The 27,926-nt window shown below is 41.7% G+C and overlaps 1 protein-coding gene across 1 annotated transcript in view; it reads left to right on the top strand.

Annotated features, from left to right (window-relative positions):
- The window catches only part of LOC132395141 (alpha-2,8-sialyltransferase 8F-like), a 150,385-nt gene that overhangs the window by 48,558 nt on the left and 73,901 nt on the right, over window positions 1-27,926 (top strand). Inside the window, exon 2 of the mRNA XM_059971441.1 lies at window positions 86-175. Coding sequence (XP_059827424.1) covers window positions 86-175 — 90 coding nt within the window. The remainder of the gene's footprint in view (window positions 1-85; window positions 176-27,926) is intronic.

Genomic DNA, 27,926 nt, shown 5'->3' with positions numbered 1-27,926 from the left:
CAGTTCTACTACACTAAGTGTTTTGGTTTTGAACTCCTTCCTCATTTTTCATGAAGCCAATTTTTAATATTTTTATTCATTATAGAATCAAGAAACAGATATGGAATGATCAAAAGGAAATAAATTCACCAGAATGTATGGAAATAGCCAAAATCCTCACACTTAAACCCAAAAGGTAACAACACTTTCAATTCTGAGTCCAGCATCTCTGATTATATAAAATAAACCATTATATTGTCATGGTCTGGTCCATGAAATCCACGTTCCGGTTCATGGTCCGGTCCATGGACTCTGGACTCCGGGTCCTCTGGCTATCCATTGTTTCGGTTGGGCTTAATCACAGGCATCTGATTCTCATATTGGAGCTGGAATATAAGTGGCCCTGGATTTGAGTGTGGTTGCTGGTTTGTCTTGTTAGTATCCTGTCCTTGCCTCTGTGGGGTAAGTCTGGATGTTCTTGCAGTTACCATATGGTGGGATCTGTCCCTTCCTGTCCTTTCCTCTGTTGGGTAAGTCAGGCTGTCTTTGCCATTACCCTGAGGCGAGACTGTTCCCTTCCTTCCCTCTGAAGTCTGGCCTGAAGCCCTGCCGGCTACCCACGCCTGGAGCCTGGCCAGCAACTTCGCCTGCGTCCTTGCCTGTATCGCCGTCAAGTTCAGATGCCAGAGTGAGACCGGAGCCTTGCCACGCCAACAGAAGGAACTATCTGTTGTTGAGCTTGGAACTGTCTCTTTGTGTCTCTGTGTTTAGTGTCCATGTACAAGTCCTGGCCCTATGTCCTGTCCCCAAGGAGGGGTCCTGGAGGTTCCAGTCTGTGTCCAAGTACAAGTTGTAGCCTAGGCCCTGAACCCTGGTCTCGTCTAGGGCCAGTGTCCATGTCCAGCTATGCCTCTCCCCACCTCTGCATTCCTGTTCTCAACCTAGACCAAGTCTGAGCTTCATGTCCTTGTCCAGCCCTAGAGTCCCACGTCCAGCCCTCACCTGGATCTGGAGTCCGAGCCCGAGTCAAGACCCAGGTTCCAGGTCCCTGTCCAGTCTCTGGCTTGGAGTCCTTGACCTTGGATCATTTTCTTGGATCACTTTCTCACATAATGGAAGACACAATCTTAATAGACACTATAAAACACAACATCAGACTGAAATAGAAGGAAAGCTGAAGCTAGTGCTTGCATCTGAGTTACGGAAAGAATATGTGATTAAGAAAAAGAAAGAAATCAAAAGACAAAATATATTAAAAGAAGTCTCATTAAGGTAAGTAATGTTTACCTTGTTTTTATGTTAAATCAATATATCATGTAAAAATGCTAAATATGTCTATATTAACATATTTTTACAATAATTTTATGGGGGTACAAGAGTTATATGGCACATCTGAACTCGTGCGTGAAAAAATTTACACAGGGAATGTAAAAGGTTGGCCATCCTTGTCCGAGACCCTCAGGTTCTGAAGGAAGTAGTTAGAGAGATAGTGGAGGCATTAACAATGATCTTTCAAGAATTGATAGATTCTGGCATTGTACCGGATGACTGAAAATCCGCTTTTTAAGAAGGGTGGGAGGCAGCAGAAAGGAAAATATAGACCTGTTAGCCTGACATCAGTGGTTGGAAGTTGTTGGAATCGATTTGTTAGGGATGAGATTACGGTGTACCTGGAGACACATGATAAGATAGGCCAAAGCCAGCACGGTTTCCTGAAAGAAAAATCCTGCCTGACAAGCCTACTGCAATTCTTTGAGGAAATTATGAGCAGGGTAGACAAAGGCGATGCATTAGACATGGTGTACTCAGATTTTCAGAAGGCCTTGGACAATGTGCTGCATCTGAGGCTGCTTAGCAAGATAAGAGCCCATGGTATTCCAGGGAAGTTACTAGCGTGGGTGGAGTATTGGCTGGTCAGCAGAAAACTGAGTTGGAATAAAGGGATGTTATTCTGCCTGGCTGCAGTTACCAGTGAAGTTCCACAGGGGTCAGTGTTGGGACCGCTGCTTTTTACAACATAATTCAATGATTTGGACAACGGTATTAATGAATTTGTGGCTAAATTTGCCAATGATACAAAGTGGAAGAGTAGGTATTGAGGAAACAGAGCCTGTAGAGAGACTTGGATAGTTTAGGGGAATGAGCAAAGAAGTGGCAAATGAAATACAATGTTGGAAAGTGTATGGTCATGCACTTTGGGGGAAGAAATAAACAGGCAGACTATTATTTAAATGGGGAGAGAATTCAAAATGCAGAGATGCAAAAGGACTTGGGAGTCCTTGTGCAGAATGCCCTAAAGGTTAACCTCCAGGTTGAGTCAGTGGTGACAAAGGCGAATGCAATGGTAGCATTTATTTCTAGAGGTATAGAATATAAGAGCAGGGATGTGATGTTGAGGCTCTATAAGGCACTCGTGAGACCAGACTTGGAGTATTGTGTGCAGTTTTGGGCTCCTTATTTTAGAAAGGATATACTGACCTTGGGGAGGGTTCAGAGAAGATTCACAAGAATGATTCCAGGAATGAAAGGGTTACCATATGAGGAATTTCTGGCAGCTCTTGGGCTGTATTCCCAGGAGTTCAGGAGAATGAGGGAGGTTCGCATAGAAACATTCTGAATGTTAAAAGGCCTGAACAGATTAGATATGGCAAAGCTACTTTCCATGGTAGGGGATTCTAGGACTTCAGGATTGAAGGACGTCCTTTTAGAATTAAAATGCAGTGAAGTTAATTTAGTCAGCTGGTGGTATATCTATGAAATTCGTTGCCATGAGGGCCTGTGGAGGCCAAGTCATTGGGTGCATTTAAGGCAAAGATAGGATCTTGAATAGTCAGGACATCAAAGGGTGAAAGCAGGGGTGTGGGGATGACTGGAAGAATTGGATCAGCCATGATTGAATGGCAGAGCAGACTCAATGGACTGAATGGCCCCAGCAATTCTAGTTTGAACTCTCTCCAATAGCCTTAGCAAACCCCCCTGCCAGGATATTGGTCCCCCTCATATTCAAGTGCAACCTATCCTTTTTGAACAGGTCATGCCTGCCCCAAAAGAGGTTCCATTGATGCAAAAATCAGTATTCCTACCCCCTGCTCAAATCCCTCACCATGCATTTAGCCTCCACCTCATTCTATTCCTATACTCACTTTCGTGTGGCACAGGCAGCAACCCCGAGATTACTACCTTTGAGGTCCTGCTTCTCTGCTTCTTTCCTAATTCCCTGTAGTCTGTTTTCAGGACCTCCTCCCTTTTCCTACCTCTGTCATTGGTACCAATATGTACCATGACCTCTGGCTGTTTACCTTCCTACTTCAGGATGTCGTGGCCACGATCAGAAACGTGGCATCTGAGAGGCAAACTACCATCCGAGTTTCTTTCCTGTATCCACAGAATTGCCCCTCTGCCCCCCTAACTATAGTCCCCTATCACTGCTGTCATCCTCTTCCTTGCCCTACCTTTCTGAGCAACAGGACCAGACTCTGCTAGAGGCGCAGCCACTGTTGCTTCGCCTAGGTAGGTTAGCACACCCCCCCACCGATAGTACTCAAACAGGAGTACTAATTGTTAAGGGGGACATTGGGGTAATGGCGGCACCCAATGTTGGAGTACTCTCTAGTGTTTGACACTTGCCTTTTCCTCTCCTGACTGTTACCCACTTATCTGTCTCCCGAGGCTCCTAGTGTGACTATTTGTCTATAGCTCCTCTCTATCACCTCCTCACTTTCCCTGACCAGACAAAGGTTATCAAGCTGCATCTCCAGTTCACTAACTGAGTCCCTAAGGATCTGCAGCTCGACACACCTGTGCAGATGTGGCTGTCCAGAAGGTAGGGAGTCTCCTCGACATCCCACATTTGACCCACAGTACAGAACACCGGCCTCACATGCATACTTACTGTTTCTTTTCTTCACAAGTAACTTACCTCACCTCAATGCATTATCACCAAATCCCTCCTACTCTGACTCTCTCTACTCCGTCACCAGCTCCTCTGATGCCTGCTCTATAAAGCTATCTTCTTTTTACATTCTTCCCACCGGTCTAACTCGTTGATGTACACATGCCTGCACAATCATGCCTCGATCAAAACTTTTTCTTTTCCCGGCATACCATCACCTTCCATTCTAACATCACTTTGTGGTTTGACTTCAAATTTCATAGCAATATTTGCATTCGATATTTACTCGTTCAACCATTCTACTACAAGCTGCTTGGATGTATTCCTTAAACAATCTCCTTAACTGTAGTGTATGCACTGGCAGGACTGGACGAAGGGTCTCGGCCTGAAACGTTGACTGTACTCTTTCCATAGATGCTGCCTGGCCTGCTGAGCTCCTCCAGCATTGTGTGTGTTGCTAGGCAGGCTTCACTTTCTTGCTTCTTCTTTCCCCTTTGGTGGGCAGCCACATAACTGCCCTCTTACACTGTCTCTAGCAATTGTTCTACCCACTTCTTTGACACAATCCCATCGATTTCAGGTTCTGACAAACCTAATGCTAACAACTCCTCTAATACTCTCATGTCCCTTTTTGTCCTGAGCTTATAAGGGTGTAAGCTTTTGAAGATGCACTGTATTCCTTATTATCATTAAGGCAAAACTACCTGCCATGTTCCGACACCATTTTTGCAATCGTATTTTGTAGTTTTTGTTTCATCCTTTCCAAAATTCCACTAGACTGTGGTCTATAGGGTACATTAAATCTCTGCTTGATCCCTAAAAGTGCCATGGCATCTTGCATTAGCTGGGCCATGAAATGTGTGCCTTGTTCCAGCTTGATACTCTGGGGTAGCCCCCAACAAGAGAATATCCTTCCTAATAAGACTTCTGCAGTGGCCTTTGCTGAGTTTGCCTTAGCCAGGAAAGCTTCTGCCCATCTAATACTACTAGAATATATTTGTACTGTCCTGAGCTGGGCAGTAAGGGACCAATGTAATCCATCTGCCAATTAGTCCAAGGCCCTTCCACTGATCTGGTGTGTCAAAGGGCTCCTTTCTTTATATTTCTGTCAGGATTATATTGTACACAAATCAAATAAATGTGTACATAATGCTCCACATCATCCTTCATCCTCAGCCAGCAGCCCACTTCCTTGATCTTTTCCAGAGTGCCTGGTGTCCCCATAGATCATGGTACCAATGGATCATCTGTTTTCTTCCATCCAAAACCATAGGCTTTCCTTCATGAAGGACAACTCCATCTTTGACAAGCACTCCCGAGTACTCTTTTTGTATATTTCAGACAATTTTTAAAATTCTTGCCTCTGATCTTTTGTTAAATCCACAACTTTAATCTGTTCCATCTGCCTCCCAATCTCACCAATCTGTGGCTGCCATTCCTACCCAAATAAAGCACCTGGCTTTGCCAGTTCGTCAGCCTTTCTGTTTTCCTCAGGAGATAATTTAGAGTGGGATTTCACCATTATGACTCCATATTTTTCCCTTTGCCAGCTCAAATATATATTGTAATAAAGTAGCAATGTGAGTGGCTTCCGGTCAGCTGAAACAAGCCCTCTGGCTTCCCACAGAGGCAAATGTTCTGTAAGGCTGTTCCAAGTGTATATGCTATCAGAGTGTAAGACTAACCCTGGCAGAAAACGTTCTGGATAGCTAACCAAGTATGCTACAGTTGCCATTTCTGCTGCCTGTGCATTCATGGTTTTGTGTAACTTTAAAGCTACGCTATGCCTTTCCTGGCCATGTTCATCCTCTGCGTATATGCCACACCCAGGTGTCCTCTCACTATTCTGTACTGATGAGCAGCCATCTACAAAAATTTTAAAATAAGGTTTTTCTTTTTCCTTTGTGTTTTTGTTCTCAGGCATTACTTTATCTGATCTGCTTTCACCCCCTCCTTTTTGTTCTGACACAAATGGATCCTTGCGATCATTTGCTCTCACAACTTGACACTCGGGTTCACTTCCTCGGTGCACTGGGTTTTTGGCTAACATTGAGGTAACGTCTACTCATTTCACACTAATATTTCTCCCTTGCAACAGCAACATCCATCTAGCAATTCTGTTTTGGCTTACTGAGCCATCTTTAATCCTTCTATCTGGCAGTAATTGTATGGGGGTATGTTCTATCAGTATGTAAGTGGATTAAGTCCCACTATTTTGGCAAAATTTTGTACCACCCAGAAAACTGCTGGCAAGTGTTTTTCATACAGTTCTACTGGTGAGAGCATGCATGATGCATATGTTACTGGTCTTAACTTCCTATGCGTCTCCTGTAGCAACACTGCTGAGAGGGTGGTATCAGTTGTAGCCAACTCCAATGAGAATGGCTCATTCAGATTTGGGGTTTTTACAGTATGCACGGTGGCCAGCGCTTGCTTCAGAGCTGTGATGGCCTGGGTGTGTTCTGATTTCCATTCCCATGCCATATTCTTTTTCAGTAATTCCATTAAAGGAGCTGCGTTAGTGGAAAATCCATCGATGTGATCTCTACAGTATCCTACCAGCCCCAGAAAGGGCTGCAGCCCTTTCAGGTCTCAGGGAATAGGCAGTTTCATAACCAATTCTACTCTTTGGTTATCAATTTCTCTTTTTCCCAGTGTCAATTATTCCCCAATAACAAACTTCTTATTTCATCATCTTTGCTTTTTTAGGGTTTACCTTTAGTCCCAGTGCAAGTAATAATTGCAACAATTCTGCCAATAACTGATAATGTTCCTGCTTGGTTTCAGTCTGCAGAAGTAGATCATCTTTGTGCTGTACCAAGCACTCAGGACTTGAAAATTGTTTTAACCCTTTGCCTAAGCATTGGTGATATATTCAGTAGATGGGGAATTATGGAACCCCTGTGGTAGGGCAATCCAAGAAAGTCCCTGAAATGTAAATGCAAGCTTGTATTGACACTCTCGTTTTAGTGGGATAGACCAAAATCCATTATTTATGTCTCAAACTGAACCATTGTGATCTTTCATTCTGTTTGACCACTGTGTTGGTTGCTACAGCTGAGGCTCTTAATGGGGTTACTTTATTTAGCGCTCATTAGTCTATTGTCAACCTCCAACTGCCATCTGGTTTCCTCACTGGCCATATGGGTGAGTTATTAGTGTAGACTACAGGCCTCAGTACCCCTTGCTGTACCAAACTCTGTATTACCTTACCTACATCTTCCTCTGCTTTTTGGGAGACCCATATTGTTATGCACATACTACCAGTCATCCTTCTGATCATTGTTCATCTCCTCTAGTTTTATCCACACTGCACCCATTGTGCATAATCAATCCCAATATTCTCCTGTTGGGATCTGCATGTGGTGTATTTTATTCATGCCAGTTAGCATCTACCAAATCATACAATTAACTGTGTCAAAACAAAGCCCTGCTTTGGCCATATAATCCCACCCCAGTATATGTTCCTGATCCCAGGGTAATTCCACCAACACTGTTGAATGTTCCAATGCTATGTGTCCTATCATTATTTCCAATGGTAAACTCACATGTCCCACTTGCGAATATCCTGTGAATACACTTAGGATAATTTTACCTTGTATCTCCCAATTTGCATTACTTACATTGGTGGTTTGGGATTCTCTGGTATCTCATGAAGGTAACAGGGCAGCCTCCAAGCCTACCACTCACTAAAGGTCTTCCAGTTCCATCCCAACTTGTGTCACACTCCGATGTTGGTGAGGCCTGACACTGTCATTGAAGCTCAGGGTACAATTACGTCCCACTGGCTCAAAGTCACCTGACCTACCTGGGCCACCACCTTACTGGTTCTTGTACAGGGCTACAACCAACATTGTTTCATGGTTCTGCCCTACCCAGCCTTGTGTATTTGTGTCTTTCAACTCTGGCCGGTCCAAAGCCGTTTAATGCGGCGACCCAGACATACTCTAATGAGATTACAGATTGTTTCTTTGGTAGGTCTGGCATTTTACATAATAAGTAGCTACTCATCTGAGAATGGTCTCAGATTTAGCAGGTCATTATCTGAAGTTCCATGTGTCCGCATTGAATTGTTCTGATTAGATTGTCCTGGGTAAGAATCAGTTCGCAGAATGGGGGGAAACAAAGACAATAGGTTTGTCTGCTTTCCCTGTGCTTTATTTGTCAAATCCATTAATTATACACTGTAGTTTCTTCTGGCCAACTAGCTGATCGAGTAACCATTTTGCAGGCCACTGGTTGAGTTGAGCTCAGAGACAAGTGAACCTCGTGGAGCAGCCAGCTGAATGGGCTTGACCTTCACCTCTGGCACAAACACTCAATCTGGCCCAGCACTTAAATCAATCAAACCTCTGGTCTTTCCTCACTCTTGGGCTTCGGTCCCATCACTTTGACTCTGGCTCATGTCCATTCACTTCTCAGTTCTGCCTCCAAATCCACTCCAACAATGGACAAGCATTGGCTCAATCCCCGCCTTCGGGTCTGGGTCTCACCGCCTTGATTCTGTCCGTACATGCCACGCCACTACCTTTCTGCACCTTTAGAACATCAGTTCACACCACAAAAATGCTAAGTGATACAGGCAGTCAAAAGCTCAACTCCGAAAGGGAAGTTACAGGCAATTGATTGCAATGATCATTTACCAAAAAGAGCATGATTAATAAAGTAGTTAGTAGTTTTCTTTGTTTTATTTGCTATGGGCAAGTAGTTGCTGTTCTTCATCTGCACCATCTTAAACTGAAGCATATCTGAAAGAGGTGGGAACAGACTAACATGCCTCTTAAATCCTTTCTACCATTCCTTAAGTTCATGACTGATCTTCGATCATCAACTAATTTTCCAGTTTCAGCCACTGAGTTCCAAAGAGATTATCCTTTATTTGGAAATTGTGATCCATCCAGTCTAGATCCCTCAACTAAGGAAAACAGACTTCAGATGAACTTAACAAATTCTGCCCATCTAAGGCCCTCATACTAAAGAAGTACCAGTCAATACTGGGGAAGTTGAAATCACCTACTAGAATGTGCTGTTCTATTAACAGTATGTCTTGACATGACCTGCCTGCAAATCTGTTCCACTGGATATGTGGTTCTTAAACCCCCACATCACAGTGAGCTTTGAAATTTATTTGAGATGCATACATGGTCGATCTGGTTTACTGTTAGCTGGCTTGGTGACATCCATATTGCCTTGTTCATTTACTTGTGTGTGAATAAGCTTCCTCCAATAACTAGCCAGAAGTTAGCACAAGTTTCAGAAAATCATTTCCTATTTTTGTTCATTTCTCTGGGACCGTGCTTCCCTCTCTACTGTTAATATCCTGCATTATCCCTGCTTATTTTGGCATTAATGTCCGCAATGAAAATGGTCAAGTTTTTTTTCCCTTCCCTCTGCTGATGACCGCACTGAGTGTTAAGCAGAATTTTATCCGTCTTCTTCATTAGCATTGGTTATTGGTGCATCACGTTGGATAACTCAAGCTGTGATATTCTTGTGCTTGGTTTTAAAGCTAGCACTGATGGTTCTGAAACTGATGGCTTGCCATGCGATCATGCCTCTATGTGCTTTTGGTTTCTTCATGAAGGCTACACTCTCTGTATGTGGTACATCATCATTTTGATGGCCTGAGTAGATGACACTTAACCTGTTTGCCAGTTGAATCTCTCCAGATGACATCCATCTTGTCTCAGTCAGTCCGAGAATTGACTATCTTTTCATCTCACTTACTATGATGATGGATTTTCCTGTCTGGTACATGGTTCTCACTGTTGTGTATTTGATATTTCAATAATATTTGCGTAATCTTGTGATTGTGTATATTGTTTGCTCAGGCATTCTTGTTAGTTTAAATAATGAATTATGGCTTTTATGTAAAATGTTAACTGCATACATCATCATGCTACTATGTGACATGTCTGTGCCTTGCTTAAAGTAAAGACTTAGCTAGATCTGCATTACCTGACTCCTGTGTCTTCCTTGGAAGTAATTTAATATTTTGAAGTTAAAACGCATAACATTGGCGATTAGGTATTTTAAAATGACCCCGAAATGGCTACCGACCTGTTTAAGTGAACAAAATGTTCAAAATACAATTGTGTGAGAAACAGACGGCCTGAGCACAGGCAGGTCAAGCTTTGTTTTAAAAAAGGCGTTCTTCAGAAGGGAAGATAAAATTGAGTTATCTTTAAAGAAAACTCAGAAAATGGAAGATACGGTTCCTGGTGAAACCTGCCTGGTGAAACAGATTTAAGTTACCATTGTGTCAGGGGCTCACATGCACCTAATACATGTTGATTTAAAGGTAAAACTAGCTGAAAATAGGAAGGAAAAGCAAAGAGTTCCTGAAAAGAGAATTTAGAGAGCTAGGTAGAAAGCTGAAAAGCACGACCTCCCAGGTAGTAATTTCTGAACTGCTGCCTGTGTCACGTGCTAGTGAGGGTAGAAACAAGATGACTTGGCAGATAAATGTGTGGCTGATAAGCTGGTGCAGGGAGTAGGGCTTCAGGATCCTGGACCATTGGGATCTCTTCTGGTGGAGGTATGACCTGTTCAAAAGTGATGGGTTGCACCTGAACCCAATGGGACCAATATTCTCAGGGGCAGGTTTGTTAGAGCTGTTGGGGAGGGTTTAAACTAATTTGAAAGGAAGGTGGGAACTGGAGTGAGGGGACTCAGGATAGGATGGATGGTAAAAAGTAAAGATAGCATGCAGTTAGACCATCAGGAAGGGTAGGCAGATGATGGGACTTAGTTGCAGCCAAGAAGCTGAGTATCAAAACATTAGGGATGCAGAATCAGAAAGGATAGCAGATATGGTACTCAAGGTGTTGTATCTATATGCACATGGTATATGAAATCAGGTGGATGATCTTGTTGCACTATTACAGATTGCCAGGTATGATGTTGTGGTCATCACTGAATCATGGCTGAAGGATGGTTGTAATTGGGAGCTGAATTCCAAGGTTACACATTGTATCAGAGGGATAGGAAGGTAGGCAAAAGGGGTGGCATGGCTCTGCTGGTTAAAACTGGCATCAAATCAGTGAAAAGGTGTGATATAGGATCGGAAGATGTTGAATCCTTGTGGGTTGAGTTAAGAAACTGCAAGGGTAAAAGGACACTGATGGCAGTTATATGCAGGCCTCCCAACAGTGGCTGGGAGGTGGACCACAGGATACAACAGGAAATCGAGAAAGCATGTCAAAGGGGCAATTTTATGATAGTCATGGCAGATTTTAACGTGCGTGACGATTGAGAAAATCAGGTTGGTAATGGATCTTGAGAGTGAGTTTGTTGAAAGCCTAATAGGATACAGAACTGGGACCCCTCCTTGGGAACAGGACATGTGGCTGGGCCTCTATACAGAGTCAGAAACCTTCCTAGGGAGCAGGACGTAGGGCCGGGACTCAGGCATTTGTCATTGAAATGATAGACCAATTAGCCTGACCTCAGTGGTTGGGAAGATATTAGAGTCAATTGTTAAGCTTGAGGTGATGGAGTACTTGGAGATACAGGACAAGATAGGACAAAGTCAGCATGGTTTCCTTCAGGGAACATCCTGCCTGACAAACCTATTGAAATTCTTGGAGGAGATTACAAGTAGGATAGATAACGGATACAGTGGATGTTGTATATTTGGACTTTCAGGAGGCCTTTGACAAGGTTCCACACATGCGGCTGCTAAACAAGATAAGAGCCCATGGTATTACAGGAAAGTTACTAACATGGTCAGGGCATTGGCTGTTTAGTAGGAAGCAGTGGGTGGGAATTAAAAGATTCTTTTCTGCTTGGCTGTCAGTGACTAGTGGTGTTCCACAGGGGTCGGTGTTGGGACCACCTTTTATGCTGTATATAAATTATTTAGATGATGGAATAGATGACTTTGTTTCCAGGTTTGCAGATGATATGAAGACTGGTGGAGGGGCAGGTAGTGTTGAGGAAACAGGTAGGATGCAGAAGGTGTTAGACTGATTAGGAGAATGGGCAAGAAAATGGCAAATGAAATACAATGTTGGAAAATGCATGGTCATGCTCTTTGCTAGTAGAAATAACTGTGCAGACTATTTTCTAAATGGGGCGAAAATCCAAAAATCTGAGATGCAGAGGGACTTGGGAGTTCTTGTGCAGAACACTCTGAATGTTAACTTGCAGGTTGAATTGGTGGTGAGAAAGGCAAATGCCATGTTAGTATTCACTCCAATTGGTCTAGAATACAAGAGCAAGGATGTGATGCTGAAGCTTTATAAGGCACTGGTGAGGCCTCACCATGAGTATTGTGAACAGTTTTGGGCCACTCATCTGAGAAAAGATGTACTGGCATTGGAGAGGGCCCAGAGGAGTTTCACAAGGGTGATTCCAGGAATGAAAGGGTTATCATACGAGATATGTTTGATGGCTCTGGGTCTGTACTCGCTAGAATTCAGAAGGATGAGGGGGGGGATCTTTTGAGTTTTGAAAGGCCTAGACAGATTAGATGTGAAAAGGATATTTCCTATGGTAGGAGAGTCTAGGTCAAGTGGGCACTGCTTCAAGGATAGAACGGTGACCTTTCAAAACAGAGATGCAGAGAAATTTCTTTAGCCAAAGGTGAATTTGGGGAACTTGTTGCCACATGCAGCTGTGGAGGTCAAGTCGTTCGGTGTATTTAAGGCAGAGATATTGATAGGTTCTTGATTGGGCAAGACATCAAAGTTTACAGGGAGAAGACTAGGAACTGGGGTTGAGGAGAAGAAAAAAAAGATCAACCATGATTATATGGTGCAGCAAACTTGACAGGTCAGATGGCTTAATTCTGCTCCTATGTCTTATGGTCTTGTGGTCCAAAATGAAACAAAGTAAAACACACAAAAAACATATCTTGGGCAGACAAAAATAAATGGTCTGCACAGGCAAGAGAAAGCATGAAAAAGTCAAGTTGTAGTTTCAAAAAGAACACTAATCTGGTCTCTGTTGACAAGAAAATCTGATATGATGAGACTGACACAGGATTGTGTAGTCTTGAGATTTACAGTGTAAAAATTAGCAATAGACAAGAACTATGACTTACACCAGAATTGAATGACAAATTAATTAAAATGGAATGGGCCACTGGCTCACCTGTTTCCGTCATTCCACAAAATGGGTTTCAAGGGTATATTTAATGTCAGAGAAATGCATACAATATACATCCTGAAATGCTTGTTCTTCATAACCATCCACAAAAACAGAGAAGTGCCCCCAAAGAATGAATGACACTTAAATGTTAGATCTCCAAAGTCCGCCCCCCCAGCTCCCGTCCTTCCCATGCATAAGTGGCAGCATGCAACAGTCCCCCCTCCCTCCACAAGCACAAGATGAGCATCGGCACCTCTACCACTGAGCACTCAAGCATGAGCAAGGCATCAGCAAAGACACATGCTCTCAGTACCCCTAAGACTACATTGTTCATCTGACATTCGACATGCCACAGGCTCTTTTTCTCCCTGGTAAGGGAGAAAGAGGTGTCTCCAGTTCACAGCGAGGGGGGAGAAATAACAAACAAACTGCTGGTTTATGATGTTAAAAGTCTGTTGCGTTGCTTTTTCCGAGCTTTGTGCCCAAAGATCTCGGGTCTCTGAGCACACAGCTTTAGATCTTCCATCTCCCACCAGTCTTCGGCTCGGACACTGACCACCGATTCCTCCCCACCCCACCAGTCTCCAGAGCCATGAAAACTTGGTCCTCCAAAGGCAAATGGAGCTCTCAGGCCGAGCTCTTGGTGTGCTGAACAACAGCCAGTTGTGAAACCCCGAAACCCTGAGAGTGGGTCCATAGTTGGTGTGTAACTCTGGGTCAGGGTCTTCAAAAGAACCATGAAAGGGAAAATTAGAGATATTAAAGATGGAAATATAGCTGTTTCTGAAGATGCAAGCAAAGGAGTCACCGTTAGGTGCCATTATCCCTCCTGAGCTCCGCCTTCTATGTGACTGGCTTTTCAAAAGTACCACACTGAAACCCAGCTGGATGAATGGAAGGCCAAAAACGAATGAGTCAATGGAGATACGGAAACACAGAATTCACCAGATGTTGTGAATGAGGAAATCAAGAAGAGAGATCAGGTCGAAAGGGAGCAATAGAAAGATTAATAAGAGAATACTGCAGTGAACTAAATGCACCTTCCCAAGATCACAGTGCACAAACTGGAAGAAGAAAATGAAAGGAAGAGATGGAGAAAAAGAATGTGAACAAGAAAGAGAATGGTGTGAAAGAGAAGGAACATGAGAAAGGAGAAAAAGGATCAATGTAGATCCAGAGAGAAAAGGAGAAGAAAGTTGTCCAGAGCTGTCAGAAACAAGTCCTGAATTCTCAAGGTTGATTCCAGCAGCCCCCATGGAGGAGACCCCAGGGTCTGGGATTGTTTTTGCAGAAGTAAGTCTCACCTGCCAAGTGGAGTGATCCCCCCTGTCAGGAAAGATATTATCCCACAAGAGTAATAAATTCTCCACAGCAATTAAATCTTTCATCCTGAATAGGACAATTCTAAATGTATTTGGATTTGGATGTCTGTATATATTTGGATGTCTGCTGAGTTGATCTTTATAGCTAAGCAGAGATGAGTGTTGAGTATTTGATATTTGAATAATATTTGAGTAATCTTTTGTGTATATATATATATACACACACACAGGATGGTTAAGCATTCTTGTTCATTTAACTAATTACGAGTTATATGTATAAATACACTAATTGCATACATCGTCACTGTACCATGTGATACATGCACATCACACTTAAACTCTTAGGAGGCAGTGATCATAGCATGGTAGAATTCAACCTGCTGTTTGAGAGGGAGAAGATGAAGTCAGATATATCAGTATTACAGTGAAGTAAAGGGCATTAGAGGCATAAGAGAGGAGGTGGCCAAAGTTGATTGAAAGTGGTTGCTATCAGGGATGATGGCGGAGCAGCAATGGCTGGAGTTTCTAGGGGCAGTTTGGACGGCATAGGATAGATAAATCCCAAAAATGAAGAAGGATTTTAAAGCGAGAATGAGGTAACTGTTGCTGACAAAGTCAATGACAGCACAAAAGGAAAAGAAAGGGTATATAATATAGTGAAAGTTAGTGGGAAGCTGGCTTGGGAAGAAGGCAGAAGGCAACTAAAAAAATTCATAAAAGAGAAAAGAATAGTTAAGAATGTTGGATAACTAGTAATATAAAAAAGGACACCAAAAGTTTTTTTGTCAGATATAACTAGTAAAAGAGACAAAATGGATGTAAGACTACTGAAAAATGACACTGGGGAGGGAGGAATGGGGGACAAAGAAATGGCAAACAAACTTAATGAGTATTTTGCATTAGTGTTCACTGTGGGATACATTAGCAATATTCAAGAAGTTCATATTTTTATGGTCTTATGGAGTGTCAGGTATCAGAATTGTAGTTGCTTGGAAGGTGCTTAGGAAACTGAAAGGTCTGAAGGTAAATAAGTCACCTGGACCAGATGAACTACAACCCAGGGTTCTGAAAGAGGAAGCTGAAGAGATTATAAAGGCATTAGTAGTGATCATTCTGTTACTATCTGAAATATGCTTCTGGAGGAGATGTTTCAGGCAGATACAATGACAACATTTATGGTCACAACATTAAAGAAGATCTAAATAGGCACTTGAATCACAGGGGCATGGAAGGCTAAGGACCTAATGTGGGTAAATAGAATTCATAAAGAAAGGAAAAATGGCCATTGTGGACATAGTGGGTTGATTATGCTTCTATGGTGTACGACTATCTCTCAGAAGCCTGTCTACATTCTCATCTCTACCCACCTTCCCACTTCACGTATAAAACGGGTCTTTTTTTTTAATCGAGGCATGACTGCACAGGCACGCAGTTGGCAGTGAGTTAGACTAGTGGGAAGAATCTAAATGCAGGGAGTTTTTCTTCAGAGAATTGATCTTCAGAGAATTGATCAAGGCTTGATTGCGCAGACATGAGGACATCAGCGAGTTAGACTGGCGGGAAGAATTTAAATGCAGGGAGTTTTTCTTCAGAGAATTGATCTTCAGAGAATTGATCAAGGCTTGATTGCGCAGACATGAGGGCATCAGCGAGTTAGACTGGCGGGAAGAATTTAAAAGGAGAGTTTTTTCAGCAGTTTGATTGAGGCACAATTGCCAGGCATGTGGACACCATTGAGTTAGACTGGCGGGAAGAATTTAAAAAGAAAACAGCTTTATAGAGCGTGCAACTGAGCAGAGGGAGTTCGAGTAGGAGAATTTTGTCAAAACGGGGCTTCAGTGATAACGGGCTGAGGCAAGGTAAGTTACTTCTGAAGAATAGGAATAGTAAGTATGTCTGTGAGGCCAGTGCTCTGTACTGGGTGTCAGGTGCAGGATGTCTAGGAGCCTCCCAGCCTCCTGGATGGCCACATCTGTGCCAGGTGCATCAAACTGCAGCTCTGTAGGGACCAGGTTAGGGAAATGAAGCTGCAGATCGATGACCTTCCTCTAGTCAGGGAAAGTGGGGAGGTGCTGGAGAGAACCTATAGGCAAATAGTCACACTGGGGCCTCAGGGGACAAATAGGAGGGTAACAGTCAGGAGAGGGAAGGGCAAGAATCAGATACTAGAGAGTACCCCTGTGGCTCTCCCCCTTAACAATAAGTACTCATGTTTGAGTATTGTTGGGAGGGTGGGCGACCTACCTGCGGGAAGCAACAGTGGCTGTGCCTCTTGCACTGAGCCTGTGGCTCAGAAGGGTAGGGAAAGGAAGAGGATGGCAGCAGTGATAGGTGACTCTATAGTTAGGGGGGCAGACAGGCAATTCTGTGGGTGCAGGAAAGAAACATGGATGGTAATTTGCCTCCCAGGTGCCAAGGTCCAGGATATTTCTGATTGCATCCACAATATCCTGAAGTGGGAAGGTAAACAGCCAGAGGTCGTGGTTCATATTGGGTAGGGAAAGGGAGGAGGTCCTGAAAAAAGAATACTGGGAGTTAGGAAAGAAGTTGTGAAGCAGGACCTCAAAGGTAGTAATCTGGGGATTACTGCCTGTGACACATGACAGTGAAAATAGGAATAGAGTGAGGTGGAGGATAAATGCGTGGCTGAAGGATTGAAGCAGGGGCAAGGGATTCAGAGTGCTGGATCATTGGGACCTCTTCTGGAGCAGGTGTGACCTGTAGAAAAAGTACGGGTTGCACTTGAGCTAAGATGTTGTGGCCATTACAGAGACTTGGATGGCTCAGGGACAGAAATGGTTACTTTGAGTGCCAGGCTTTAGATGTTTCAGAAAGGACAGGAAGGAAAGCAAAAGAGATGCGGGTGTGGCACTGCTGATCAGCGATAGTGTCATGGCTACAGAAGAAGAGGAGGTCATGGAGGGATTGTCTACTGAGTCTCTGAGTGGAAATTAGAAACAGGAAGTGGTCACTAACTCTACTGGGTATTTTTTTAGAGACCAACCAATAGTAACAGGGACATCAAGGAGCAGATAGGGAGACAGATTCTGGAACAGTGCTGTAATAACAGGGTTGTCATGATGGTGGATTTTAATTTCCCTAATATTGATTGGCATCTCCCTAGACCGAGGGGTTTAGATGGGGTGGAGTTTGTCAGGTGTGTTTAGAAAGGTTTCCTGACACAGAATGTAGATAAGCATACAAGAGAAGAAGCTGTACTTGATCTGTTATTGGGAAATGAACCTGATCAGGTGTCAGGTCTCTCGGTGGGAGAGTATTTTGGAGATAGTGATCATAATTCTATCTCCTCTACCACAGCATTGGAGAGAGATAGCAAACAGACAATTTAGGAAAGTGTTTAATTGGTATAAGAGGAAATATGAAGCTATCAGGCAGGAACTTGGAAGTATAAATTGGGAGCAGATGCTCTCAGGGAAATGGACGGCAGAAATGTGGCAGATGTTCGGGGGTATTTGTGTGGTGTTCTGCATGGGTGCGTTCCAATGAGACAGGAAAAGGATGGTAAGGTACAGGAACTGTGGTGTACAATGGCTGTTGAAAATCTAGTCAAGAAGAAAAGAAAAGCTTACGAAAGGTTCAAAAAACTAGGTAATGATAGACATGTAGTTCTTTCAAAAATAATGGCTAATCAGCTGGAGAATATTCCAGCTAAAATTATCTCTCAAGACAAAACAGGTTTTGTAAAGTGCTGTTATTCCTTCTCTAATGTTCAGAGACTGTTAAATGTTATATATTCATCCTTTTCTAAGTTTCCCCAGCGTGTTGTCTCTCTCAATGCTGAAAAGTCATTTGACAGAGCTGAATGGAAATACTTATTTAGTGTTTTAGAGAAATTTGGCTTTGGTATTAATTTTAAAATGTGGATCAGAATGATATAAAAAAGCCCTGATGCTACTGTTATTAACAATTGCAGATCTTTTTTTCAGCTTTCGTGGGGTACAAGACAAGGATGTCTGTTAAGTCCTTTATTTCTTAATTTGGGGCTGGAACCCTTGGCTATTGCACTTCGTGAAGCTAAAGATATTCTGGCTCTGGTCACCAAATTATAGGAAAGATGTCAACAAAATAGAGAGAGTACAGAGGAGATTTACTAGAATGTTGCCTGAGTTTCAGCACCTAAGTTACAGAGATAGGTTGACCAAGTTAGGTCCTTATTCTTTGGAGCATAGAAGGTTGGGGGGGGGGCTTGATAGAGGTATTTAAAATTATGAGGGGAATAGATAGAGTTACATGGATAGGCTTTTTTCCATTAAGAATAGGGGAGATTCAAACAAGAGGACATGATATGAGAGTTAAGGGGCAAAAGTTTAGGGGTAACACGAGGTGGAACTTCTTTACTCAGAGTGGTAGCTGTGTGGAACGAGCTTCCTGTAGAAGTGGTAGAGGGAGGTTAGATTTTGTCATTTAAAAAAAATTGGATAGGTATATGGTTAGGAAAGAAATGGAGGGTTATGGGCTGAGTGCAGGTAGGTGGGACTAGGTGAAAGTAAGCGTTCGGCACAAACTAGAAGGGCTGAGATGGCCTGTTTCTGTGCTGTAATTGTTATATGGTAATATGGTTATATTTATGGAATTCTCATAAATAGGTCTGTTCAGAAGATCTCCCTTTATGCTGACGATCTCTTAGTTTATATTTCGAATCCTGAAGAATCCATTCCTAGTTTATTGAAACAGTTAAACAATTTTGGAAAGTTTTTGGAATATAAACTAAACCTTTATAAAAGTGAATTATTTCCCCTAAATGATTCTGCTTCTATATATGACATTCCTTGTAGAGTTACAGACTCATTTACATATTTAGGTATTATTATCACTAAAAATCATGAAGATCTTTATAAAGCTAATTTGGTTCCTTTAGTGGATTTTATGAAGCAATTATTTTGTAGATGGAATCCACCTACACTCTTGTTAGCTGGCCAAATTCATATAGTTAAAATAATTTTACCAAAATTTTTATATGTATTTCAAAATATCCCTATTATTTAACTAAGAAGTTCTTTGATCAGGTTGACTCTATTATTTCATCTTTTGTTTTAAATAATAAAAGACCAAGAATTGGTAAATATCATTTACAAAAATTAAAAAAAGATGGAGGTGTTGCTCTGCCTAATTTAAGAATATTATTGAGCTGTTAATATATGTTATATGTGTTTTTGCCTATATTGGGCTGATAAAAATGAATGACCACCTTGGGCTGATTTGGAATTGAATGCTGTGAAAAAGTTTCACTTAATATCATTATTAGGAGCTTCTCTACCTGTACAACTGGCCAAAATTACTAATTTAAATTTATACCCTGTGATTAAGCAGTCATTACAAATTTGGTTCCAGTTTAGTAAGTTATTTTAATCCCAAAAAATTTAAACTTTTTAGTTTAATTTATCAAAATTATTTATTTAAACCTTCATTAAGAGATCATACCTTTCTTCTTTGGAGGAATAAAGGAGTTTATTCCTTCATGGATCTGTTCCAAGATAGCCGATTGATACCTTTTGAGAAATTAGTAACTAAATACTCTTTCGTATTCACATTTCCTGCAATATCTTCAGGTCAGACACTTCTTACAAGAATATTTAAGTAATTGTCCGTATATTCAGGTTTCTGACCTGTTAGGTATTATTTTAAAAATGAATACTTCAGTGAAGGGTTTTATTGGGAAAATTTATAATTTATAGTTACAACAGCACAATTACCTTTCACTTAAGATTAAGCAAGAATGGGAGAGAGAGCTTAACATGACCTTGATAACAGAAGATTGGTTGTGGATTTTGAAGTTGGTTAACTCATCTTTGATCTGTGCCAGTCACTCTTTAATTCAATTTAAAATTGTACTTCATTACTATTTGACAAAGGAGAGACTGTCTGAAATGTTTCCTAATGTTGATAGTGTGATAGATGTAAAACCGAGAAACCACATTGACACATATGTTTTGGTTGTGTTCTGTATTGAAACATTTTTGGAAGTCTATTTTCTCTACAATTTCTAAAGTTCTAAAAATTAATTTGCAACCTAACAAATTGACAGTTTTATTTGGTATAATCTCTCAATATATTCATGGTATTTCTCCATCAGACTATCAGACCAGCATTTGTTACATTATTGGCCAGATGGGCTATTTTGTTGAAATGGAAAGATGCTTCTGCTCCTACTTTGATACAATTGGTTTTCTCAGGTGATGTTATGTCTTAGTTTGGAGAAAATCAGAAGTCGAACTTTTGATCCTTGATTTGATTTAGAAAAGGTGGGGTTCATTCACCCGCTACTATCATCTGATTTGTGTTAATTAATATGGTTTCCTTCTGATTTTCTTTAAATGGATTTGAGTTGGTGGATTGATGTTTTTCTTTTATGGAAGCTTGTATGATGTATAGCTCTGGGGTTGTGCTCCCAATGAGTTTTTTTCTCAGTTTTTTTTTTAGTTACAGGAGTAGTAGGGTTTTTATTCTTAGTTAGTAGAGGTGCTTTTTTTCCTTTTTTCTTGCAAAAAATATTCTTAACACTTTATTTTTTTCTTATTATTGATATATTGCTTAGCTTTGTTAATCAGTTATTTGCTAATTTAATTCTTCATTGTACATAATGTCATATTGACATATTGACATAATGACATATCTTTTTTGTTGATCTTCAATAATAATTAATTATTATTTTAAAAATTAAAGTAAATGGTAGAAATCTAGAAAATTATGCAGCCAGCAGGAAGGAGCTTAAGAATGAAATGAGGAGAGCCAGAAGGGGCCATGAGAAGGCCTTGGTGAGCAGGATTAAGGAAAACTGCAAAGCATTCTACAAGTATGTAAAGAGCAAGAGGGCAAGACATGAAAGAATAGGACCAATCAAGTGTGACAGTCGAAAAGTCTGTATGGAACTGGAGGAGGTAGTGGAGGTACATAACGAATGCTTCAGTATTCACTATGGACTAGGACCTTGGTGATCTTAAGGATGATTTACAGTAGAAGGAAAAGCTTGAGCATATAGACATGTGCATATAGACATATAGAGGATGTGCTGGAGGTTTTGGAAAGCATCAGATTTGATAAGTCCCTGGGTCCAGACGAGACATACCACAGCAACTGTGGGAAGCAAGGGAGGTAATTACTGAACATTTGGCAATGATTTTTGCTTTATCAATGGGGACGGGAGAGTTTTGGAGGATTGGAGGGTTGCAGATGTTGTTCCTTTATTCAAGAAAGGCAGTAGAGATAGCCTAGGAAATTATAGACTAGTGAGTCTTACTTCAGTGGTTGGTAAGTTGACGGTGAAGTTCCTGAGAGGCAGGATTTATGAACATTTGGAGAGGCATAATATGATTAGGAATTTTCAGTATGGGTTTATCAAAGGCAGGACATACGTTACAGATTGATTGAAATTTTTGAGGATGTGACTAAACACATTGATAAAGGTAGAAAAGTAGATATAGTGTATATGGATTTCAGCAAGGCATTTGACAAGGTACCCCATGCAAGGCTTATTGAGAAAGTAAGGAGGCATGGGATCCAAGGGCAACTTGCTTTGTGGATCTAGAAATGGCCAAGAGTGGTTGTAGAAGGGTCATATTCTGCATGGAGGCTGGTGACCACTGGTCTCTCAAGGATCTGTTCTTGGACCCCTACTCCATGGATTTTATAAATGACCTGGATGAGGAAGTGGAGGAGTGGGATTGGTAAACTTGCTGATGATGCAAAGTTGGGGGAGTTGTGGACAGTGTGGAGGGCTGTCAACAGTCACAGTAAGACAAAACTGGGCTGAGAAGTGGCAGATGGAGTTCAACCCAGATAAGTGTGAGGTGGTTCATTCTAGTAGGTCAAATATGATGGCAGAATATAGTATTAATGGTAAGACCCTTGGCAATGTGGAAGATCAGAGGGATCTTGTGTTCCGAGTCCATAGGACACTCAAAGCTGCCGCGTAAGTTGACTCTATGGTTAAGAAGGTATACGGTATATTGGTCTTCATCAGCTGTAGGATTGAGTTCACCATCCTAGAAGTAATGTTGCAGCTATATAGGACCCTGGTCAGGCCCCACTTGGAGGACTGTGTTCAGTTCTGGTTGCCTCACTACAGGAAGGATGTGGAAACTATAGAAAGGTTGCAGAAGAGATCTACAAGGATGTTGCCTGGATTGTTCACACGTACTTCATACGTATTATATCTGACCCAACAGGAAGCAGCTGCATTACTATATGAGGATCTGATTACATCCTTGTACTCTGGTGTGCATGGCAACATGATACCACCACTACACTGATAACTGAAGTCCAATCAGCTATTTGTCAGCAAAGCAAGATAGGGAGAACAATCAGGTCTATTGTTCACACTTGTTTCCACAGCTGAGTTCTCCTATTACCTAATTAAAGTTTTATCCAACGTGGTTTCGAAATATTTCTGCTCATTGGCTTCACTAATAAAGGCACACATTGTTTGCTCTCTTTACCACCCTGTTTACTTACGTTGCCGTCTTCAGGGAGCTACAATAGTGAACTTGGACAATAAGATCCCTCTGTACATCAGTGCTGTTAATGGTCCTGTCATTTACTGAACCCTTCATTTCAAGTAAGGGATATGTCAAATGCCTTAAAATCCACACAGACAACCTCCATTGCTCAACATTTGTCATCTCAATAGTCTTTCTGACTTCAGAGTGGAATAAGCCCTTTGGACCCTTTGAGCTGTGACAGCTAGCAACTCCTAATCTAACCTTAGCCCAATCACAACTTACAATGACATATCAAACTACCAACCAGAATGCTTTTGGATGGTGGAAGGAAACCGGAGCACTTGGAGGAAACACATGCAGTCACAGCGAGAATGCACCAAATCTTTAAAAATAGCAGTGAGGCTTGAACCCAGGTTGCTGATACTGTAAAGCATTGTGCTAGCCACTATTTACAACAAACTTTCTCATCTTATTGCACTAAGGAAGTCCCAGTTAACGTCAGGAAAGTTCAAGCCATTCAGTAAGCTGCTGCTTTTATATCTTTCCCTAAGCTGCTGACAGACTTGGGCCTTTATCACCTGCTGTCTATTTGACGGGCTATAGTGACAATAGGATAGGTTAAATTGGTTTGCAGTTTATTCCCTGGAGCACAAGAGAATGAGGCGAAATCTTATAGAGGCATACTAAGTCATGAGGGATGTATAATGAATGAATAAATGCAGGTTTTTTTCCCCTCAGCTTGGGTAAGACTAAAACTAAAGGTCATGAACCTAGGCTGAAATCTGGAATATTTAGCAGGAATCTGAGGAGGAACTGCTTTATTCAGTGGGTGGTGCAGGGGTGAAACTAGCTGTCAGCAGAACTGGTAAGTGTGAGTTCAATTGTTATACTTAAGAGAAGTTTGTTTAAGTACAATTAACAAGAGGCATTGATCATGTGGATAGTCAGAGGCTTTTTCCCAGTACTGAAATGGTTACCACAAGAGGACACAGGTTTAAGGTGATGGGAGTAGGTACAGAAGAGATGTCAGGGTAAGTTTTTTACTCTGTTATGAACCTGTAACTGGGTATCTTACCAGCAAAGATAGGAGTATCTGTTAAAGTCTGATGATACTATTTTTAACAGTATTTATTAGTAAAAATACACAAAAATAATATCAATGCAAATATACAGATAATATACATCATCAATAGTAAACCTAAAGTGCAGGTATAATAATAATCAATAGGAAATAAACTCTATCATTGTCTAGGGGATAATGAATTGTCTGATGGAAATATAAAGTTCAGTTCGGTTGATACAGGCTGCAGTAGTTGTTGTTCACTGTGTTGCAATTGTTGGAGAGAGAGAGAGAGAGAGAGAGAGAGAATAATTTGTCGACTTTCCTTTTATGATCTTGATCCATCTCCGTCCTTTAGCTAGACTATTCTGTGGAGGACTCATCACCCAGGCAAGAGTGGACACACACACAAGCCCCCACCAGTCTCGTAGCATCTCTCCTGGTGCGTTTGAGGGGCGTTCCCCAGACCCTACTTTTATCCACACTCACAGGGTCTCAGGTGTCAATTAGGTTGGGATGATGCAATCCCTCAACCAGACCACTCTGGTTGCCCCCTGAGGGGTTTCAATGAATAGTACAGTACTCAATACACAATTCCTTCTCCAAGAGACAATAGCAGTAAAAAGTGGTTCCGTTCCGCTTTTTTTAGAAGGAGACATTCCACTTTTGTGTATCCCTGCTTTCTCAATAACAACTGCCTTTTCTGTTATCCTGCGTATCTCTCATCTCCCTTGATAACAGCATCGAAATAGTAGCGATTTGCGATTCTCCAATCAGATTCTGCCCATCAGAGTTTCTCCTCATTCGTAACACCCCCATCCTTCTAAGAATTTTTATCACAGGGAAAAATTAAATAATACAGTCTTACAGAATTTCAGAATCTAACACAATACAAAAGAGTTTCACTACAGAGTAATACAGTTATACATTCAATTCAGCATCTAGACATTTAGCAATTACATTGTCACTTCCTTTCATATCCTAATATCTTGTACCTAATAAAATTCCTGTAGCATCAGACTCCAATTTAATAACCACCTATTTTTATTCCTTTTCTTCAACAAAACAAAACTAAAGAGTTGTGATCTTAGCTTACGTGTATATTACAAAAGTTTATACAAATACTAATCTTTATTTTACTTTCTAACTTAACAGTCAATCTTCCATGGTGTTGTCTATTATTTACATGCTGGTCGAAATCCCTTAAAACCAGATTCTGTTATTTAAAGTGGCATTTTCCAACCTTCACGCCTTTTTCACTTAACGCTCACATGGTTAGCTTGCTCACCAGTGTGGAATAGGCTTTTGCATGCTCCTTTCATAGGAGTTATTTTATCAACAACGTTTTCCAAACTTAGCCCATCTTCTGAACTTCCACACAATTCTTTATTTTTAAGCAAGTCATTAGTTTTATCTTCAGGACCCTTCATTCTATTAATTTTCAATTTAATATCTGCAAGTGATCCCTCTTTGTCCAAACAACATTTCAAATTCTGCCTCTTCATAGCACACCCTTGAATAACATTAGTGAGTGGGGTTCCTTTACATTCCAAATCAACCTGTAATTGATTCGCAGGCACCTTGTTAACAAGCCATTGTTCCTTCAGCCTGGTTACTGCTTCTGACACCAATCCAGTCTTTAAATTTTCTTCATTCAATTTAGGAACTACAGGTTTCCCTTCTCCTTCAATAATAATATCCACATCACCACCTTTTATCTCCTCACTAACTTTTAACACACCTTCGAACACAAACAACTGGGAATTCTCACTTCCCACTATTACCAAGGTTAACCCTTTCTTCACTGAAACAAGTCCATCTGACCCACAAGGACTGCATTCCTTTTTAACTGAATCAGATACCTCAGACTTTTCCTGAGTTTCATTGCTAGGTTCAGTACCGCATGCATCCACATCTTGAACACACTTAAACGGGACATCTGCCTCTTCCAGGCTTTCAATACCCGTCCCCTTTTTCAAATTCTAAGTTCCCCTGATCCACCCAGTTACTCTCTGGGCAACTCCCTTCTGGAGTAAACTCAACCCTGTGGGCTGAAACAACCTCATCTGCCAACCCAGCAGACTTCTTCAAGGTAATGGCATCCTTTTCATCTAGGACTGCCCTCATTTCATTGTTGGGAACACACTTAAATTATTCAGCTTCTTCAAACAGTTCTGTCAAGCCAGACAGATCATCCGTGTCCAACCCTGGACCTTCTAACAGCCTTATCTGTTTCTCATTTTTACTCCATGCCTCTATAAATTTCCTCCTGGCTAAGGGTAGGTCTACCTCCTCTCCTTTACTCTCTTTCAACTCCCTATTCTCCATTTTACCATTCCCCAAACCCTCTTGGTACAGGGCCGGTAAAAACGTCTCAGCCAAATCGATACTGGCCTGATTTAAACTGGTCTCTTTCTCAGCTACTTTTCTCAACATGCTGCGAGTGATTGTGCATGCGGGATAGATATTGGAATCTAGGGGCGGGTCCTCAACACTTACAGGCTTGCTCGTCAGCTTCATTGCTGACCAAACCTCACCACCTGCTAAATTGTTACCAAGAAGGACGTCCACGTCCCCTCTCGGGAATTCTGATCACACCCCTATTTCAACGGGTTCAGATACCAGATCACAATTTATAATGATCCTATGCAAAGGCACAGTTTCTGTCCCTTTTCCTATGCCTTTCAAAACTACCTCTCCAGTCTCAGGACCAAAATCTAGTACCTTACCGAGAATCAATGACTGCTCAGCTCCAGTATCTCTCCAGATCTGCACGGGAACTGGTATTTCTCCCGCTTTCACAGACACGGTCCCTTCTGAAATAAATTTCCCACGCCCCTCTCGTATTTTATCTACCTGGGGCTTTCTCGTCAATTTGCTGATCGACACAAAACACTCTGTAGGGACTGCTGTGTTCCCTTTTTCTGTCTCCTTCCTCAGAGCAAAGCACTTATATGCAATATGACCTACCTTTCCACAATTAAAACAGGTCAAGCCAGGAACCCTCCTGCCAGCTTGCCTTTCTTCCTCCTTACCTTTACCACTAGCTCCCGGCTGAATTTGTGCCTCAGCCGGCAGGCTTTCTCTACCGTTCCTACAGTCTTTCTGGCAACTCTTATTCGAGGAAAACTTTGTCTTGTGGGTTAGGGCATATTCATCTGCGAACCTGGCAAATTCTGATATGGACTTATTCGGTTTCTCATTCAAATACATCCAGATTTCATCCGAAACACAACCTTTAAATTCTTCAATCAGAACTAACTCCCTGAAACACCGAAAATCCTCTTCCACCCTTTCTGCTGCACACCAACGATCCAACAGCACACCCTTCTCATAGGCAAACTCTGCATACGTCTGATTCCACACTTTCATTAAATCTCTGAACTTTTGTCTATAGGCCTCAGGTACCAATTCGTAGGCCCAAAGAATGGCCTGTTTTACTTCCTCATAATTCTCATACTCCTCCTCCTCCACATACAACGCCGCATATGCCCGTTGTGCCTTCCCTTTTAACACACTTTGTAACAACGCCACCCACTGATCTCTGGGCCACTTCAGATTCACTGCCACCTTTTCAAAATGCAAGAAGTAACTATCAACATCCATCTCCTCAAATGAAGGTACTAACCTGAAGTCCCTACTAACATCAAGGGTCTTCCCCTTGAGCTCTTCGTTCTTGCCTGAACTTCTCCAGGTCCAGCTCATGTTGCCTCTGTTTCTCCTTCTCCATTTCAGTTCTTTCCTACTCCCTTTCCTCCGCTTCCAGCTGTTTTAATGTACGTTCATGCTCCCTCTGGTTTTCAGCTCTTTCCTTCTCCCTTTTCAGCTCTAACTCCTTTAGCTAGAGCTCATACTCCCTTTTCCTCTGTTCCACATCCAGCCTCAATTTCTCCAACTCTAACTGAGCCGTCATAATAGCTGGTACCTTTTCAGGGATATTGTCTAATACCTCAGCCGAAAACACATTTGTCTCAATATAATACTGAGTTATGGCCCTCCGCATCTCCCACTTTTTCACTGACAACCTCACCTCTGCGAGGTTTAGTCCTTTCACAATATTTACCATCTTTGTGGCCCCTCTAGCACCTTAAGTCCGGTTTTGTGTAAATTTGTCTATGTCC

The sequence above is a fragment of the Hypanus sabinus genome, chromosome 6 (assembly GCF_030144855.1).
Source record: "Hypanus sabinus isolate sHypSab1 chromosome 6, sHypSab1.hap1, whole genome shotgun sequence".
In the NCBI taxonomy this organism is placed as follows: Eukaryota; Metazoa; Chordata; class Chondrichthyes; order Myliobatiformes; family Dasyatidae; genus Hypanus; species Hypanus sabinus.
The sequence above is the reverse complement of the archived record's forward strand: the minus strand, read 5'-3'. Positions and strand labels throughout refer to the sequence as shown.